This window comes from Pholis gunnellus (assembly GCF_910591455.1).
Source record: "Pholis gunnellus genome assembly, chromosome: 9".
Lineage (NCBI taxonomy): Eukaryota > Metazoa > Chordata > Actinopteri > Perciformes > Pholidae > Pholis > Pholis gunnellus.
Window position 1 is genome coordinate 22,867,302 of NC_136535.1, and position 18,623 is coordinate 22,885,924.

At 41.8% G+C, this 18,623-nt stretch overlaps 1 protein-coding gene across 1 annotated transcript in view; it reads left to right on the forward strand.

Moving 5' to 3' along the window:
- The window catches only part of lsamp (limbic system associated membrane protein), a gene marked incomplete at both ends in the record, with an annotated part of 174,089 nt that overhangs the window by 112,744 nt on the left and 42,722 nt on the right, over window positions 1-18,623 (forward strand). Inside the window, 2 exons of the mRNA XM_079165820.1 lie at window positions 9,045-9,189; window positions 10,102-10,189. Coding sequence (XP_079021946.1) covers window positions 9,045-9,189; window positions 10,102-10,189 — 233 coding nt within the window. The remainder of the gene's footprint in view (window positions 1-9,044; window positions 9,190-10,101; window positions 10,190-18,623) is intronic.

The window sequence follows — 18,623 nt, forward strand, 5'->3', positions numbered from 1 at the left end:
GTACATGTGCAGAGTGGAGAAATTGTTGACATCCTGCAATAATGAGAGCAGGTTGTGCGTCAAGAAGGGAACGCAGCGCAAAGACAGCTACGGGCGGGAAAGTTCTACACTCCGCAGCCAGTAATTGTGGAGTAATGAGTATAATTTGCAGCTGTAAGAGGCATGCGGCTTACATCAGGAATAATATGTCGCTCCCCTATACTTATACACTTTTGTCAACACAAGACAGCACAGATTCATAGGCATAAACACAGATGCAGGGATATCCTCATGCGATGCAATACACGCCTTTGAAAAACATTTCTTAAGTGCACTTCCAACAACAATTTTATATTGTAGGATTCACAAATTACAGATACAGTAGTATTTTGTTTTGGCGCTGCGGTTATATCGTCCACCCTCTACCTGCACTGACTAGCAACTGTGCTGTACGGTCAGACCACAGCAGTGTGGGGGAGTATTGAGAGGCGGAGGAGAAGGAGAATGAGCAAAGAATGGCAATGGGATAGGTAAAGATTAAAAGGATGGATGGAGCAAGAATGATTGGGGGAGACGGAGAGGGAAGGGCAAAGACGGAGAGACAAGAGAAGGTACAAAACGGCAGAAACAGACGTGGGAAAAAATGGAAGATATGGCAGAGTGAGGAAGCACAGCAACATCTCCTGAGATTTAATAGCAGCACCTTGGCCTTGCCATAGATCCTCCTGCCTACGCCTCAATGAGACGCCATCTGTCACACGCTCATTACATCCAACCACTTCTCCCTCACACTCCAACCCTGCTTGAAGACACAACACAGAGGATGCTAAGGGGAAACTGTGGAGGAGTTGTCACGCTGACTTTTGAAATGAGGATGGATGGGCTCCAGGCGAAGGGTCGGGGCTCGTGTGCCACTGACACGTACAGTGTGAACTCTGATCAGCAGTTAGATGTCGGTTTCCAGCGATGCACGTTATGCCTTTGCCCTCCTCTACTTGCCCACGCGACAGTTGCTGCAGAGAAGTCTTCTACTTCACAGCAGACCCAAGCACATCTACTTGGATCGGCTTCAGAAACTTCGAAAAACCGCAACACACACACACACAAATGTAACTGTCATGGCACTCGCAAAGCCTCAGGGGCGAAATCGCACCTGTGCCAAGCAAATTTGAATCAAGCAAATTCCTGAGTTGTTTGTAACCATTTTTGATGAATAATTTCCCCCCGCTAGGTCTGCTGGCCAAGTCTCAAAACAATCATTCCTGCCCTGATTAATGGCTTGCTCTAAGCACTGATGCATGCCAACCAAGATGGAGGGGCTTCATGATGGGAGAATTATATGAGGATTTGTGGCTGTTTGGGGGCATTGAAGCAGAGAAGATAAATCAACAGAGGTTACTCCAAGTCTCTTCTGATCACCAGGGATCTCCCTACAAGGATTGGATCCAGGGTTTCCCTTTAGGGATGGTGTGATGACTTTCTATGTTGGAAGGGATTGTAGCGATTGATGGCAGGTCTTGAAGAAGTTAAACAGCCATTCAATGTAACGTGGATCTTAGGCATAGATAGAAAGAGACAGACAAAGAGACACCGGACCATGACCCCTCTGGGGCTGGTGATTGGAAAGGAGAGCGTCAACATGTCTACCAGCAACCTGATTCTCCCAAACGGTAATGTTAAAGAGTTGCTTGTAGAGTCGGCATGAGATAAATATGTACATACAACATTGAATCATGCATAGATCTGGACAGATTATTAGAACAAATGATTGTTAGATTAGATTAGATTTAGATTAGAAAACTTTATTAATCCCCAAACTCATTTGCAATAGACTCATACAGACAACAATAGACTCATACAGACAACAATAGACACAGTCCACGGTGCACAACAGACACAAAACACGTTACAAAGAAAGAATAACACCAGAAAAAAATGCCATATGAAACATGATTGACATCAGAAAGATGCTAAATTAAAAAAAACTAATCTAAAGGTGTTCATTAAATAATCGAACTGCTGCTGGAACGAAAGATGCTTTTGCGTTTTACAGGACGGAGGTCTGTTTTCTTTTCAAGCTGGGTTCGCTCTGTGGTGCCCACAAGATGTATTCTTCCTGTTTATTACAGCTTTGTTTAAAATCACTATTAATGAAAGGAGACAGTTTATCACCCTCGACGTAGCGCCGTCATCATTCCTCTCTTTAAATGCTTCATTAAACCTGTAAAGGAAAATTCACAAAACAAGCTTCAAACACTTTGCACCTGCCTTTTAAAATCAGAATAATTAATGTGAACTGTTTGCCACATGTGTCAACACCAACTTGCAAAGGCCTCACAAAGAGTTTACCTTTTTACTGTCAATTTACACAACACGGGGTGACATAAACAAGCACAAATGCATGCCACAACAGTACGATACATGCTTGTCTTTCTGTGATTCCACATGATGTAACAGCTTGCTTACTTACCGACATGTCTTTCATGTTGAAGTGTTTATTGGCTGGGGGGGGGGACCTCTCGTCATATAGAAAGGTAAAAAGGTGAATTCCACGGCGTTGCACCAGATATTTCAACGAGTCCTTTGTTCTGTTAAGCCCGGTCCAAGGGGATAAACTTAGACCCTACCGGAAATACATTTAACCTGCTGCGCAGAGAATATCTGGGGCAAGAAAGTGCTTTGAGGCCTATAAAGGAATGACCTGACTTTGATTTAGTATGCAGCTTTAGCTGTGCTTCTATCCCATAGCTTACGTTTCCGCTCTCTCTATTCTTGGTGTTGCTTTAATCTGGGGCATGTGTTCTCTTTCTCTCGCTGTCTGTTTGTTGGTCTGATTGGCAATATCTTCCCCCCCCCCTGTCTGTTGAGCCCCCCTGCCATATAGACAACAAAGACAACGAACTTACTGGCTAGCCTCAGCGGCTCTTGCCCACCAGGTTGTTGTGAGGCAGATTTTGATCAAACCAGCCTCGCCTTTAGTCTTTATTGATTGCTGAAACAAGTTGTTTGATATTATATTTCACATTCTCTCTGTTTAGCAGGCAGGGCATTTGCTCCGACACGCACTGGAATCCACATGCATGCACGCAGATACACCTCAGTGACACAGGTTGCCCAGTAATTGTGAGGATAAAAGGTAGGAAAGGGTGAGGAGAGGAGGGAATGAGATGGAGGCAGAAGGTTGAAAAGGGGGTGGAGGGCAGATCACGACAAAAGCACAACAAGGAGGAAATGGTGGAAAAAAAGTGTTTTGTTATGGGTGAGAGGTGTCAGAGAGGCAAAAAAGGAGCGAAAAGATGAGGTGAGATGAGGAGAATTGGGTATTGATGGGGATAGCGGGTGGTGGGGCTGTTCTGTCAGTCTTGGCACATCGTTCCTCTCATTACAGTTTCACTCCCTGGCTTCCGCCTGCTCTTTGGTCCTCCCCCACGGCTAGCCCCGGAGCAGGGATTCATTCAGCCCAGCCCTCCTGTCAACACAAGCCCAGCTCAGCAGCTCTGGCCCAGGCATCTGTCAGCCCACACAGTCTCCTGTCAGCCGTGGCCTATTGGCCAGTCTATATTGGCACAGCACAGCGGGGTAGAAAAAGACTATAATATAGCACAGCAGAGCATCCATCAACAAAGCTGATGGTAACACGGCGCGGGACGCCAACCCAGGCATCCATCTTGAGCAGACCCCGTGTAAACCCAGCCCCTGGTCAGCGGGGACTGATAAACAACGGCACTTTGTAAAACCAAGTTTTGAAAAAAATCCTTTTTAACAAGGTTTTTTTATTTACACGCATCAGCAAATATTTGCTTGCATTTACAAGCGTTTTTTTATGTACGCGGAGGCTATGTATTCTGCAGAGGATTATGGGCTTGGAGAGGATTCCGCAGAGGATTGCAAACATGGAGATGCCGTTGTGATTAAAAAGGGCACACTTTGTTGCCAAATATTCAAATAAATATAGTCATGCTGGCTAAATAACACTGCTGAGATACTGCATCATTGTGAGGGCTGCAGCCAGTTAATGTGATGGATTTTCATTACAAATCGTTCATCCGTGGCTCGCTATTCTAATCAAATCGAGTTCCCTGAAAGCAACTTGTTGAATGCCCCGGGTTTGGGCCAGCTGGGGAAAGCCAAGCTCTTATTTATCATTCTGGTCCAGCAGAGCCCCGAGAACCACGGCCCTGCCTAGACACACCTTGACAGCTACTCTGCTAGAAGACAGCGAGAGCTACAGGCAGACAACTGCTCTGACAAGAGATAGGAAGTTCTCTACTTCCCGGGCAGTCTCTCATTAGTGAGAACAGGAAATAGCTACTACTGAGCATGCTCTACTCTCTGCACCACGGGTTGTCAGGACCCTCTGGAGGCTTCAGCAGTTTTGGGAGAAGACAGACAAAGCGGAGGGCAAGAGGTAGCAAAGAAACCCGATCTGAGGTGCAGATCCATGAAAAGTTCCTTTGAATTCTATTTCATGCTGTCCACTTTTACCCAAGAGTGTTGATGGACAGGTGAGAGGGGAGAAGGAACTTGCAGAGAATAGAGGCAGGCGGGGTGAGAAAACGAGAGTAGTGAGAAGTGGGGTGGTGAGGCAGAGGTGCGAAGAGATGAGTTGGAAATACATAAGGGAAGGAGGGATGAGAGTGTTTGGAGCAGCGGAATATGGCAGTGATTGAAGTGATGAGTTTGGTGGCATGTACAGCACCATGTGTTGTGTATGTATTTATCTATTCCTTTGACCCATATGGTGCAGCATATGGTGACCGCTAACTGAAAGAACGTAATGCAATTAGGAGCATTTGGATGATTAATAGTCCCAGTCACCTGTATTTATCCGAGAGCGCTCAAGATGCTTTGGAGGAGCCACTCTCACAGTATGAGTGCAATGCACAATTATAACTGCTTGTCTCACTTACACAGAGATGATAATTGGGAGCATCCTGCTATACTACGAATGCTATTTCACTATATTCCCTCCTTCCTTTTATGGCCTGGAAACGGATGTTTGCCCAGAGATCTTGAGAGCTGCCACAGGCCGGTAGGAAATCATAGAAGGCTGTTTTGATACGTTTGTACCCTATGGCAGAGGATAAACTGTAGGAGAGCCCTTTCAGGATTTAGTTTGTCTGTTATTTTATCATGGCTGGGAAGTTTAAATCAAAACCAAAATTTTCAATCACAGAATACAACTACATGTCATGGTACACTACACAATAACATTGCATTAAAAGTAGTGATGGGCATCATGTTGTCGATGCTTCTTTTTTTAGTTTTGGACATGTTGGAATAGAGCGTCTCCGTCTGTCTTTTGAAACATCCCAACGTCTATTGGATGGTTTGCCATGAAATTTGGAACAGACATTCATGGTTCTCAAATGGTGATCACTTGACTTTTTCTCAAGCAACACCTGCAGGTCAAAGTCCAGTGAATTAACTCGACACCTGCTATAATAGATGGATTGGTGCAATTTTGTATAGAGGATGAATCCTCATGACTTTAGTGAACCCCTGACTTTTTTGTGTAAAATGTCTGTTGGAATGGATTGTCATGAAATTTGGTTCGGACATTCTTTTGTTTCCCATTCAGCACCATCATCACGTCAAGATTGTAATGTTTCCAATGCTTTGGTTTATGATCAAATACCTGACGTTCCCACCAGCCTCAGCTGTAGCAAATGTTAGCATGCTAATAAGACAAAAACTAAGATGGTGAACATGATAAACATTACACCTGCTTAACTTCAGCTCATTAGTGTTGTCATTGTGAGGATGGTGGCAAAGAGACAACACTGCTAGATGGCGCTGTGGTAGGGCTGCTGCCATTTTTGACTGAAAATGCCAATGAGTCTGTGGCTATGGATAGAAAACGATACGTCTGTAAACCGGAAGCAAACATTTTACTGCCGTCCTCTGATAATACAATAGTCTATTTCGGTCCAATCGAACGACCATTTAGCTTTAAATTGTAAATGTAAGTTATTTGATGTTGGTATGCTGGCATTAGCATTAAGCTCAACGCACTGCTGTTCCTACACCAAGCACAGCCTCACAGACCTGCTAGCATGGATGTGGACTCGTAGTCTTGAATAGAATGAAACCAGGCAAAGGACAAGGTGACAATACCAATACTGTGTGAGGGACATTGCCACAGTGTCTGTGATGTGCCTAAAACTTTTGTTGACATCTAAAGTAACTTAATTAATAATTATCTGACCACAGTGACACCCATATGAAAGCAGCGGCCTTCACCAGGAGGCAAGAGTTCTGGCAAAAACTTAAAAGGCATCCTTCATATTTGATACTGTCTGAATGTAGAATTTTACATGATACTGCTTCCGTGTGCACAGTTTCATTTTATATTATAACAATTATTGTACCATTGAGTTTTAATACAGGAGAGACAGCTAATTCAATTAAACTACACAATCATTTAATGACCAGCTGTTGACAATGTTGTTTATATAATGCTCATAGCTGTTTCTATCGACGTTATTACCATATTTTCTTGAGAAAGATTGCTTTATTTTCCTCTGCTGGATTCTATTACAATGGCTGCTCCTTTCAATTACCCACTTCCCACACAAGTTTCATTTTATCTCAAATCTACTTAAGGCGTTTAAAGCCTGGAATATTTACATATTAATTGCATGATTAATCTGATTACAATTCTCTGAGCAACAGTTCAGCAGACTCTGAACTATAGCGATCAAAAAGCATTAGTCAGGCTGCGTTGGCCCTCGACATAAGAAAGCAACAGCTTGCCACGTCAGTCTGTTGTTGGACAATAGTCTAGTAAATAGTAAATTGTAAAGAGTAAGGAAATTGTCAGCGAGTGTGCCGTGGCAATTTCAGCCCACAGATATTTGTATATGTTTACCTCAAACACTAGGACTTATTTTTATTTCCTGGTGGGGTATGGGTCGTTTTTCAAAATAAGAACTCACTACATCGATCAAAATACTTGGTCTCGACCTTCAGAAGTACCTATTTCTTGTCAGTAATTATTAATGGAAGTATGTGTCTCTGAGATCAGTATCAGTAACAGAACAGAGTTGATTTCTACAAGACAATCCCTAGCTTTGTATGACAAAACTGTAGATTATAGGCTTTAGGTTATATTGTTTGTTGAGCATATGTGCTGCCAGTCTGTAGTTCAATCCTGGGCCTGGTGATGATCACGATTTAGGTTCAGTGACAGCATGCTGTTTATTGTAGATTAAGCTTTGGAAAGAGACAACTGAAGGAAACTAGTGTCACCATTCTTTTCATTTTCTCCACGTTCCTGCTTTTGTTTTTTCACCTCCTCCCATTAACTTCACGGTAGGAAACGAGTAAGGCAGGAGAAGTAAGCAGGCTCAGTGACAACAAACAAGATGCAGCCATCCAGTCAACCAGGGCAGTTTATTTCTTTACTGCAAACACTTAAAATCTTTTTAACATGTCAAAGATTGTCTCTGGCATTGTGGACAGATTCTGATCCGATCCGCCAAACCATCTCCGGACGTGGTCAGGGACTCTTCACCAAATTGAACACACGTGTAAACTAAATTGTGTTTTCAGTCCGCATACAAGAACTATGTCGGTGATAAAACGTAATGCTAAGTCTGTCCTGAGTACCAATGTTTTGTGCATATTTCTTTCCGCATTTCCTTTGAATTCTGTGCCTTCGAAAGCAACAAAGGTTCTGACCAGAATATAAAGTAAAGCTTTATGGGTGTGAACAGTGAACACGGAACTTCCACGAATCAAGTTCATGGATGATTTGCAGAGGTTAAAGCTCAATATTCATAAAATGATCTATATGGATTTGAATTATGAGAGTTAGGCTTCATTTTAGTGTTTCCTCTCGATTCAAATGCTTTTATTCAGTTGTTTATGTTGCTCTCCATCATTGATGAGAGCTATATAAAGATGATGAAAATGGGTGTTTATTAGTTTGGATGTTCTTGACTATAAAGTCACTATAAAGTATTAATTCGAAGCCTGAAAATGTTTGAAAACAAAACGGGATGAACTTGTCAGCGAGAGGAAAGTGGCGGTTTGATGTCAAAGCGAGTCAATGAATACAGTGAGTTATCTGGACTCCACACAAAGGGAAGGAACATCAACAGGCATTCAAGCTGCGAATACAAGCCTTCAACAAAGCTGACATCCAGCTCCCACTGGGGGGGAGCTGGATGTCAGAGTTGGATAACAGGCTGGGGTGACTGCACCACCACTTTTGTGCATCACCCGGGGTCACCTGCCAAAGACAGCCTCACTCCACTGCCTGGCTAATCTACTCTCTTGTAGCCCAACACACTCCAAAGCAGCGTGCACAGCCAAGGCTCGGGGAGTCGCCGGGATTTGCATGTGAGGCGCATCCACTGTCGGCTTGCATTACGGCTGATATCCATTCTCATTGATTCCGACGTCTCCTCACATTTACATTTATTCATTAGGCAGACGCTCAGCTCCCGTCCCTCCCGTGCGAGATGTCTTAGCTCGAGCTTACTTGGCGTAATGTTCTGACAGAATGCAACAAGGAGTAAACAAGAGGATGCCGGTGTCCTTTCGCATCCTCTGCAATGGGTTCACTGTTGAAGGTAGATGTATTTATCAGAAGAGAGGAAGGGAGGCAGATTCAAAGTCGATGAGTGTGAAAAGGGATGAATTGACGATGGGAAGTTGAAGTTTTCTTTCAAGACCCCAGAAAGTGGAAGTGCTGAGTTGTGCGATTAGCGTAACTAACTCTGGAATACCTTTGCTGGTCAGCAGTAACAAACAAAACACTACTGAACTGTGTCGCAATACACCCATCTTTGCCCATTGTTTCAAGAAATGATTGTGCCTTTTAAACCCTTACTTAAATCGCCTATTGAGTTTCATACAGCCCGCCTTCTGTGTGGGATTGCATAATTGCTGGTATTTGTTTGTTTCCTATCTACAAAACTCCACATTTCCTTTCCCGCTAATATGATTACATATTATGAAATGAAAGACAATGCATGCTCTTTCTTTTCAAGCCTTCTCGCACTAGATCTCCCTATGAGCGCTTCACCTCAATTCACTTGTTCTTGTTGTGTCCGCAGGTGTTATGTGGACGACAAAGTGTCCAAGGTGGCCTGGCTCAATCGATCCAACATCATCTTTGCCGGCCAGGACAAGTGGTCCCTGGACCCCAGAGTAGATCTGGTCACTAAAGGACAGCTGGAGTACAGCCTGCGCATACAAAAGGTAATACTGACATAGAAACTTAATTATTTTTTTTGAATCATCATTAACTGGGTTTTGTTTTTTGCATTTAGAGATAGGAGAGAAAATGTTTTTTTTTGTTTCAAGGATCCTATTCAAAAATCATGACGCGTGACCTTAATTGCTTTTTAAGACCCTGGAGTTGTGTTATTTTAAAATATTTATCCATTCATTTATTCAGTTATTTATGCAGCAGGTTGTCAGAGGGAGTATATTTGTATGCTCTATTTTTAACACTTTCTCTGTGCTGTCACAAACATGAGCACATGATGAGATATCGTATTTTATAAAGGGGTGTGGGTTTTCACATGAAACAAATCTGCTTGCATAACTTAAACCTTAAAGGAATAGTTAAACATCTTGGGAGATATGCCTTGTTGGCTCACTAAATGGGAAGCCGGAGGAAGCATGGTTAGCTTAGCTTAGCACAAAGACTAGAAGCAGGAGGAAAATCCTAGCCTGGTTCTGTTAAACCAGACTAGGTGAGACGTTACTTATATTTAAATGGGCAAATATGAGGGTGATATCAAATTTATCCTACAACTATTATCAAGAAAAAGAATAATAGTATTCTCCTGAAATGTCGAATTATTCCTTGAATTTGGGTCACACCAAAAATACTTTACACTTAACAACCTGGAGGATAATAAATCAAGCATTCCAAACTAATTTAGCAAAAGACAAGGCATAAACCAGTTATATGGTTGTTTTTTTATTATTATCACTATCACGTGTTATTAAAACAGCAACTTGTCTTAGAATAATGATCATTTAAATTTAAATAAAAAAGCACTATACCTGTAAACAAAGTAACACAAAGGAAGACATGCTGCTCTACAGTAGTATTGTTATAAGACATATTCAAATAACAATATTCTCTTTTATTGTCTGAAGGTGGATGTGTATGACGAGGGGTCGTACACCTGTTCCATACAGACTAAGCAACAGCCCAAGACCTCACAGGTTTACCTCATTGTACAAGGTAAGTGGCCCCTAACAAGCACACCAGCAGCAAAGGTAACACCAACTATCCATCAGCCAGCTGAAAAGACACAAGCTTAAAATTAACACATAATGCTAAACAGAGGCTACAACACATTGTAAATGATATTCATAATGACTCAAGAGTCAGAGGCATTATTGTCCAACAGCAGACAAGCAGCATACATCAGCGTCACCACCGCTCTATTATTTAATGCTGAAATGTGTCCCTCTAAGGTTTCGGCAAGGAAAATAAATGAATATGTACTGAGAGGAGGAAAATAGCTATATGTCACAAACGCCCGCCTACAGCAGCAGAATTTCTTGTTCCAGTTCAAATGAATATTAAGTGCACTTGAAAAGCCTTCAGCGGTAGTTTTCCATTTCAAAGAATAGGAAGTTATTGCTCCTGAATGAAGACAGCAGGAAAGTTGAGAGCGAGAGAAAGAATGTGCTGCAGGATTCGATCCAAGGCCTAGAGGGTGGAATTCAACTTTTTCTTCTCCTTTTTTTCTTTCTTTCCAACACGTCTTCAAAAAGTTATCTTTGGTTTTAAGGTTGTAGCGCCTGAGATGGAGGAGAAAGCAACACTATATCATCATCATCATATTGTTGAACCTGAGAAGGCTGTCAAAAAGGTGTACGCGTAGATGTCACATTCAGCTCTTAACCTTTTCTATTGTCCATTATTGTGTCGTTCCCATGACATTAAGTCTGCTGATAGTGATCCCATTTCAACTAATGGACAACTAATTCCACAACAAATGTTCAAAGATGCATTTTAAGAATTCAGTAGTTATCTCACCATAAAATGTCTTACCATGATGATAACCCACAGATTTACGTAAGATAAACATGCATTTTTTGGCACATTGAAAAAAACAGTGATTGGATGTAAGACAGAACAGAAATTTAAAAAAAATGGTGGTGGGGGCAAAGAAAAATTATTAAAAGAGACATTTGACACTTTTTATATGGATGTCCAATCAGCGTTGATGGTAAATGTAGTCAATTTAAGCAATACATTTTTCAGTGTGTGCTATATTTACCAAGAAAGCGGAGTTCCTCTGTTGTTTTACCTGCCTCAAACTCTGTCATCTGACGTGACAGTGACGTACTTGGATGCAAGGAAGAACTACGAGCTAATTCAACTCGGCTTTCTCTGGGAAGCCAGCGGCTTCCCAGAGTGATCTTCAGATTTGCTCGTAGGTGGACTTTGTTACCTTTGGACCGAGCTGGGCTGTTTCCTCCTGTTTCCGGTCTTTAAGCTAAGCTAAGCATACGCATATCTATGAGGGCTCTATAGCCTTTGTGTGTACAACATATATTACTGGAACTTCTTAGCTCAGAATGTCCTTTAATCTGCCACATGTCATTTCACTGTCCCTACTCCTTCCCACTCTGGTGATGCAGGCTTCTGACTGCTTGTATTTATTTATTCGTAAACTGTCAGAATACTTGGCCTTTTTAGTTCTCTTCTGAAATGTTTTTGAATTGCCGGTAAGCTCTTGGGACCATGAAAGAATAAGAACAATAAAAACACTGAGCTGTGCGCCAAGGCCGTTAAAAAAGAGAGTTCATTATCCGTCAAAATGCCATCGCCAAGTCTCTGTTGTCTCGTTTTCCAAAGCCACAGATAGTTGACAGAAATTGCTCTTAACCTGTCAGAAACAGGCTGTCTGACAGATAAGGGTGCAATACCTGAGTGCTCAAAAGTAAGCTCTCCTATACACTAGTTTGTTTGTTTTCTTGCATGTGTGGGTGTAGGTATTTTTATACTTTGCTTTAAGCCATAAATGCTTCAACTGTCATCTGTCCATTATCCCAAGAAGAAATACTAAAGGAAGACCTGGAGTGCTGTTTATGAACAGTGCAGCTCAATACATTTCACCATGGTTCATTGTTTCATCAATCAAATTTTGTTTTTGTTTTAACTGCCCTTTCCATTTTAAAACTACTGACTGTCTGATGGGAAACCCGACCCCGGATAAACACTACACCGGCTGTCAGTGGAGGAAATGCACCACACACAATAGCCAACAAGAAAACTTCCCATCCAGCTATGAACCGAAGATATCATCCATTAATAGCATTTCCAAAGGTCAATATGTGAATTGATGCTCTGCTTCTTGGATCCATGGCAGCAAATTGCCTCTCCTTCCCAGAATCCATTGTGTCCGATTATCCCGCGCTTGATCATTGGAGTATCCTGCGTCGACTTCCACAGTTTCTGCCGGCGGCCTTGTTTATCATGGCTAATGCGACAGATATAGCCAAACATTGATTCTGTTGCTTTCTCTCCCTACTTTGTCCTCTGCTCTGCCTCTCAAAAAGTCCCATTCAATTTAGCTGCCATTGTTATGCTCATCTTTTGTATTTACCCGCTCCGTGGGTGTAATCTTCTCCTTGAGGTTCAGTTCAGCATCTTTCATCTAAATTGCGTTGCGGTGCTGAAGCCCTAGGTTTCCGGCAATTACTGTGAATGTGTTGCCATGTGCAAAGACCGTGAAGTTTTTATTTACTTTTAAATGGTGTTCAAACACGAGGAAACAACTTAATGCAGAATGCTTGTATAATAACAAGAGTAGGACGTAAAATCCTGCTTCATGAACAATCCACCACTTATTTAACCTTGGCTTTTTCTTCTACTCTGTATGTAGGTTTAAGTCTTTTTCAAAGGATAGATAAGAATTTTTCTCTGTGTGTAGCTCCAGTATATGCCATCACATGCAGCAAGCAACCTAAACCAATCCTGCAGAACCCAATCAACTTTGCGGGATAATAATTCACCGTGCCTTCATCTTTTAATGGGTATGAAAATGTTCCAAGCATCAAACATTGCCCCTGGTTACAGACCCAAGAGCGGGTTCACATAACCAAAGCTGACAATTTTCTGCTAGCAGGGACAGCGACGTAATTGGAAAACAAATGATCAGACAAAGTGAATTTGCGGTGGATGAATAAGTGGCGAACTCGCGGGGCTCAGACGAGTGGTGCCAAGCAGCAGGGGTCACTGCACACGACAAGATTCCCAAAATAATAGTAGGCTTTCCTTCCCAATCCAATCTGATTTCTATGAAAAACATATATAGAAGTTTAGCCGATGGGCAAGCCCACACCAGTGCTGTGAGGATTTGAAAGGTTTGACTTTGATGTCTGTGAAGTCTATTAGCTAGTCAAGAGGTGTTTATACCTGTGGAAAAGTGTGTGTATGTGTGTATAGACGCATACCTGCATATGTCTTAGTCAGTGAGTTTGGCTTTTTTTGTGTTGTTTTTAATAGTAGTTATAATGAGCGCAGACCATTGTTTAATTAATGGTCTCAGTTGGAAATCATTAAAAAATGCACTTCTCTTTCTAAGTTCTTCTTTTAAATTGGTAAACCTATACATTTCACTTTTCCCCGTTGACTATAGAGAGGTATTTTAGATTTATATGCACTTTACACACTTTGATCTCGAACCAAATAACACCCCATTAAAAATTGTAACTGTGCTGAATTGATTTTTAAATAGTCAAACATTCCACCATTTGATCAAGTTGGACAAAGTATACTCTGTAGACTGCGTCTGACATCAATCCCAGAGAGGGGAACAATCTGTGCTTTCGTGTTGATATCCACAGTGTTAAATATTGTCTGTAGCCCATATAAACTGCTGAGCTGTCATTAATAATGTTCCTCTCCTAAAGTACAGATGACAGGAGTATATTTCTCCCATTGTAAAAGGCACATTTTTGACATATTAAAAAGTTGAATAACGTATTCCTTTATAACTATTGTCATACTGCTTCAGCAAAAGCTTTCTTGAGTCCATTTGCGTGAGACTAATGTAACTTGGGGATATCCAGACATCTATAATAACATCATTTAACTTTTTTGTGTGTGGTTTTTTTTTAGCATTATTCCATCAGGCCAGTCATTTGAAAAACAAATTGTCACTTGCACGCACGGCCTAGCAATTGCTCAACCTTACATGGTTAAACCACTAACGTCATTACAATGAACAGCAGGCAATGAAACAAAGTGAGATAGGACAGTGACACAGTGGCGAGCAGGAAACGTCACACAGCGTAAATCATGTACGAATAGACAGGATGCTTTGTGATGATAGGAAACTATTGTATAAGTAAGAATGGCATTCAAAACGACTCATTAAACTGCCCAGTGATATCGAATGTTACAGTTCATACCCGAGCAATCAGTAGGTGTAATACAGATGCATCAGAAAACATAAAATCAAATGTTATGTCTATAACTGGTGAACAACAAAGGCTCCTCAGTGAATCAAACTCTGCATGCAATTTATTTTTCTTGTTCCTGAGGACAATTTCTGTCATGAAAAACAGAGGCAGAATAGAAAAAAATAGACACTATGCAATTTTGGTCGTGGACTGATACGACAACAGCTTTGAAGCCTTCATCAGCTATCATCAGACAGCATCTTTACCAAAGTATGGGGTATAGGCCTAGATTATCATGAATGGCATATATGTCTGACAGTTATGATAATGGAGGCCTATATCTCATTGCTAAGGCTTAAAAGCTGTAGCCATCTTGTAATTATCTGCCATGTGTCGCATATAAAATGTGTTGCGTTTCTATACCAATGTCGGTTCGTTGGTCGATTCTCCACTTTGCTCGCCAATGATAGATAGCATGGTGACCATGGCAATAGATGGGCATTGCCATGGTCACCAGAAGATGGATTCCACTTTCGTTGATGATCCTTTGACTTTTCCTCTACAGCTGCACTATGAGGAGGACTTTTTATATGGTTAGAATGTCTCTGCCACTAATAGATGGATTTCCATGGAATTTGGGGAAGACATTCATGTTCCCCACAGGATGAATTGTGATACCTTTGGTAACCCTTTTAATATTCAAGCTAGCACCATAATCAGGACAAAGTAAAAATGTGTCCAATACTTGGCTTTATGACCAAATTCCTGCAAAATGATGTTCCCATCAGCCTCAGGGGAATTTTGTGTTTTACTGAACTAAGAACCTGATTAACATTATATCTGCTGAACGTCAGCTTGTTAGCATTGTTGTTGAAAGCATGCTAGCATGCTGATGTTAGCATTTAGCTCAAAGCACAGCTGTGCCTGATTAAAGCCTCACAGAGGAGCTATCATGACCGAAGACTCTCTTGTTGGAATCTTAAAAAGACATTACATTTAGAAAAATGAAGGTGGGGGAGCTTTTTAACAAATGTATTGAGAAGGTGCAGACAAATGTTTGGGAATGTTAAGGGGAGGGGGGCTTTATAAAAAAACACAAGCCTAAATATAGCTCCAATCCCCACCCCAGTAATTTTCTTACAAGCTTTTGTAAACACATATTCACAGCAGCAGTGTTTGAGCAAATTCAGCAAAATCTCAACATGCTATGCAAATAACTTTTATAAAATGCAGAGGCAGGGGAGTGATTCATTCATCTCATGAGGTCCTCTTGTAATACCCATCGCACAGGAGTGGAACTTTTAGCTTTTAGCTGGTTTAGTGCTCACTGCCTGCTGACCCCAATCAGAAATATTGCAGCTTGTTGAACTATGCTTTCCACTAGTGTATCCAACAGTCAGTGTTCATTCAATGCGACTATTTCACCAGTTGGGAAAATACAAGTAACCACAGCTAGCGAGTGAATCATGTTTCAGCGCGCAGGGTCTCGAATCACTGGCCTAATCACTAGCCACATTAAATTGACAGCTGAATCGTGGCCGAAGGAGCCATAACAGCTGGATGGATTTTGACATGCACTGTCCTGCTGCTAGTGATTATACATAGAATGCATGTGTGTGCATGCGTGTCTCTCTCTCTCTCTCTCTGTGTGTACTAAACTGTGCTGCCAATTATACAAGAGTGGGTGTTGGCTGTTGGCCAAATGCCACGAGTTCCTTGAAGCTTCTCAATAGTATTGATCTCGTTTTGGTTGTCAATTGCATTACGCTGCTATCTTGGTTCCTTGTCTTTTTATCTCCCCCCCCTGTCTACTTCCTTTTCACTACAGTGATGCTTGATCAGCTGATTCAAAACAGCATTGATCTGATACTATTGAATTAAAGTCAGGACTTTCATATGCATTGACCTATATGAAATGATTTTAGCAGCCAAGCCCGAGCGCCCCCTAATTGGGGGGCTAGGGAGAAAGATTAGCGTACAGCGTGTCTAACAATGAAGTTATCACGAACGAATATGATGTTGGACATCATATTAAACAGCAGAACCCGGGCTACAAGAATATGTAAGCCGTTTTTACATGCTCCAAACACAACTCAAACACCAACTAATGAATTTCCAAATATCAAAATCCATATAGCGCCACCTAGGCAACCCACTCGCCACATTTCTGGCTCTACCTCCGTTGTATTTTATGCAATACGCACACACGATATCTCAAAAGAAAGTAGACCACTGATTCCAGGCATATACATCAAATCCAGCTACAACAAAGCATCAGCGAGATATGAGCCAAAGAACACCAACAACAGAAATCGCTTCATCAAACGATAGTTGTAAAATATCTCTTACCGTTGCTGTTTTTCATCGATATATTTATTTTCCCGGTAAATCCACGGTGAAATACGTTAGAGCTACGTCCTGTGTTTCACCCCCCACTAAAGCGGCCATTGCGATTCGATTGGTATCAGTCCCGAGTGTCTAGGAACTTGGGAAGAGGTGAATCTCATTCATGAGCTCACTTCAAATCACATTAATGAGACAATTTGTCTAATTTTAGATTATCTTTTAGAGGAAATGGTGCATAGTTACAAAATTTCACTACAGGTTAATAGCAGACCACCTCAAGGTTTCACTCAGAGAGAACCAGGACATTCTGATGTAGCATTTCAAAATGAAAGCCCTTCAAAAATATCATGCATGAGCCAACTTCTAGATTATAAAAACCTGTCAAACTTTTTTTTTTTTACATTTCTTTTTTTTTTTAATACAGTGCAGCACAGATAAAACAACAAGTCATATTCACTGGAATGTCAGTTTCTTCAGCTGTCAGTCGGACAGTCCACCACTTTGGTCCAGACCGAAATATCAAATAACTAGCAGACGGATAGCCTTGAAGCCTATTTTTTAACATCTACATTCTGTCGTGTTCATGACCAGAACCATTCTGGTTAGTCAATCCAGATTTGCTCTTCAATCTGCAGGTTATCACCCAAACCTTCCTTGCGAGCAGCTTTCCCTCCAAGGCAGATGGCATTATCCATTCATAAATGTCACAGAAACAGAGTGACTATAAAGCAGCAGACAAAGTGAATAGTTCTGTAAGCAGCTGTTCCCTGGCTTTTGTGACCCCATTTCAATATGTCCTGTCCATTGAGAAGTGGTTAATGTTAATGTACTGCAGACACTGGCTCTGGAGCATGGAGAATTCACTGAATCAATGCAAGAACAGGATGTTGTTTGTGTGTGTGTGTGTGTGTGTCTGCGTCGTTTTTGCCACGGCACCGAATCAGAAAAATACAATTACAACCTGGTGCAATGTTATAGTTGTATTTATTCCTAGACTCAGAAACAAGATAGTTTTTTTTTCCAATTGTAACCACATTCCCCTGTTTCAACCTTTATTTTGTATCTGTGAGTGCTCTTACAGTTTGCTTGTTTTCAACCGTTTGAACCACATTATTGACTCTAACAGCCACAGGAAGCACCGTTTATCTCCAGGCATCACTGAATCCAGGACTAAAAGATAGAAACCATCAAATGCGCCCTCTTCCACACTGATCCATATTTTCTTCCTTTCATTTCTTCCAACCCTGTATCACAATGCCGTGATATTTAAGGAGCCTAATCCGCAGAACTCTCTGAAGGCAGCCGTGTCACTGTAAAGAGCACCCTAGCAGGGGGGGGGGGGGCAGGTGTGTGTGTGTGCGCACCAACAAATGTGTAGTCTTTGTGTCTGCGCATATCTTCCACTCTACAGTCTGGGCGAGAAGGATTCTGACCTTTTAACAATTATCATGGGACAATCAGAACCTTTCAGCTGTGCCTGTGAAGCCATCTACCCGCTGTGCTCCTCTCTTCCTCTTCCCATCACGACGACCTCTTGCTCCTTTCTTCTGCCCCAGCACACCTCTCACACTTCTACGTCTCGGACCACCCCTTATCTGTGCTGTTGCTGAGGTGTTTTGTTACTTCCTCTCACACTAACCTTGGGGTTATATTAATAGCAGGGGAGATAGAAAGATTGGGGAAAGGCAGAGGAGTCGAAAGCGATGCGGAGGGAAGTGCAGACTAGGTATGGCTATCATTAATTCTATATATCGGCAGTCTGTCTGGCTCTACTGCTACAGCTTCGTGATCACACCCACATACACATTATTGCTTGTATCGCCGCCGGCCATGGAGGAGTTCAGACTACATTCTTTTTGCTGGATGATCACTTCTTACCAAAAAGCATGTTAAGAGAGAGCAATGAA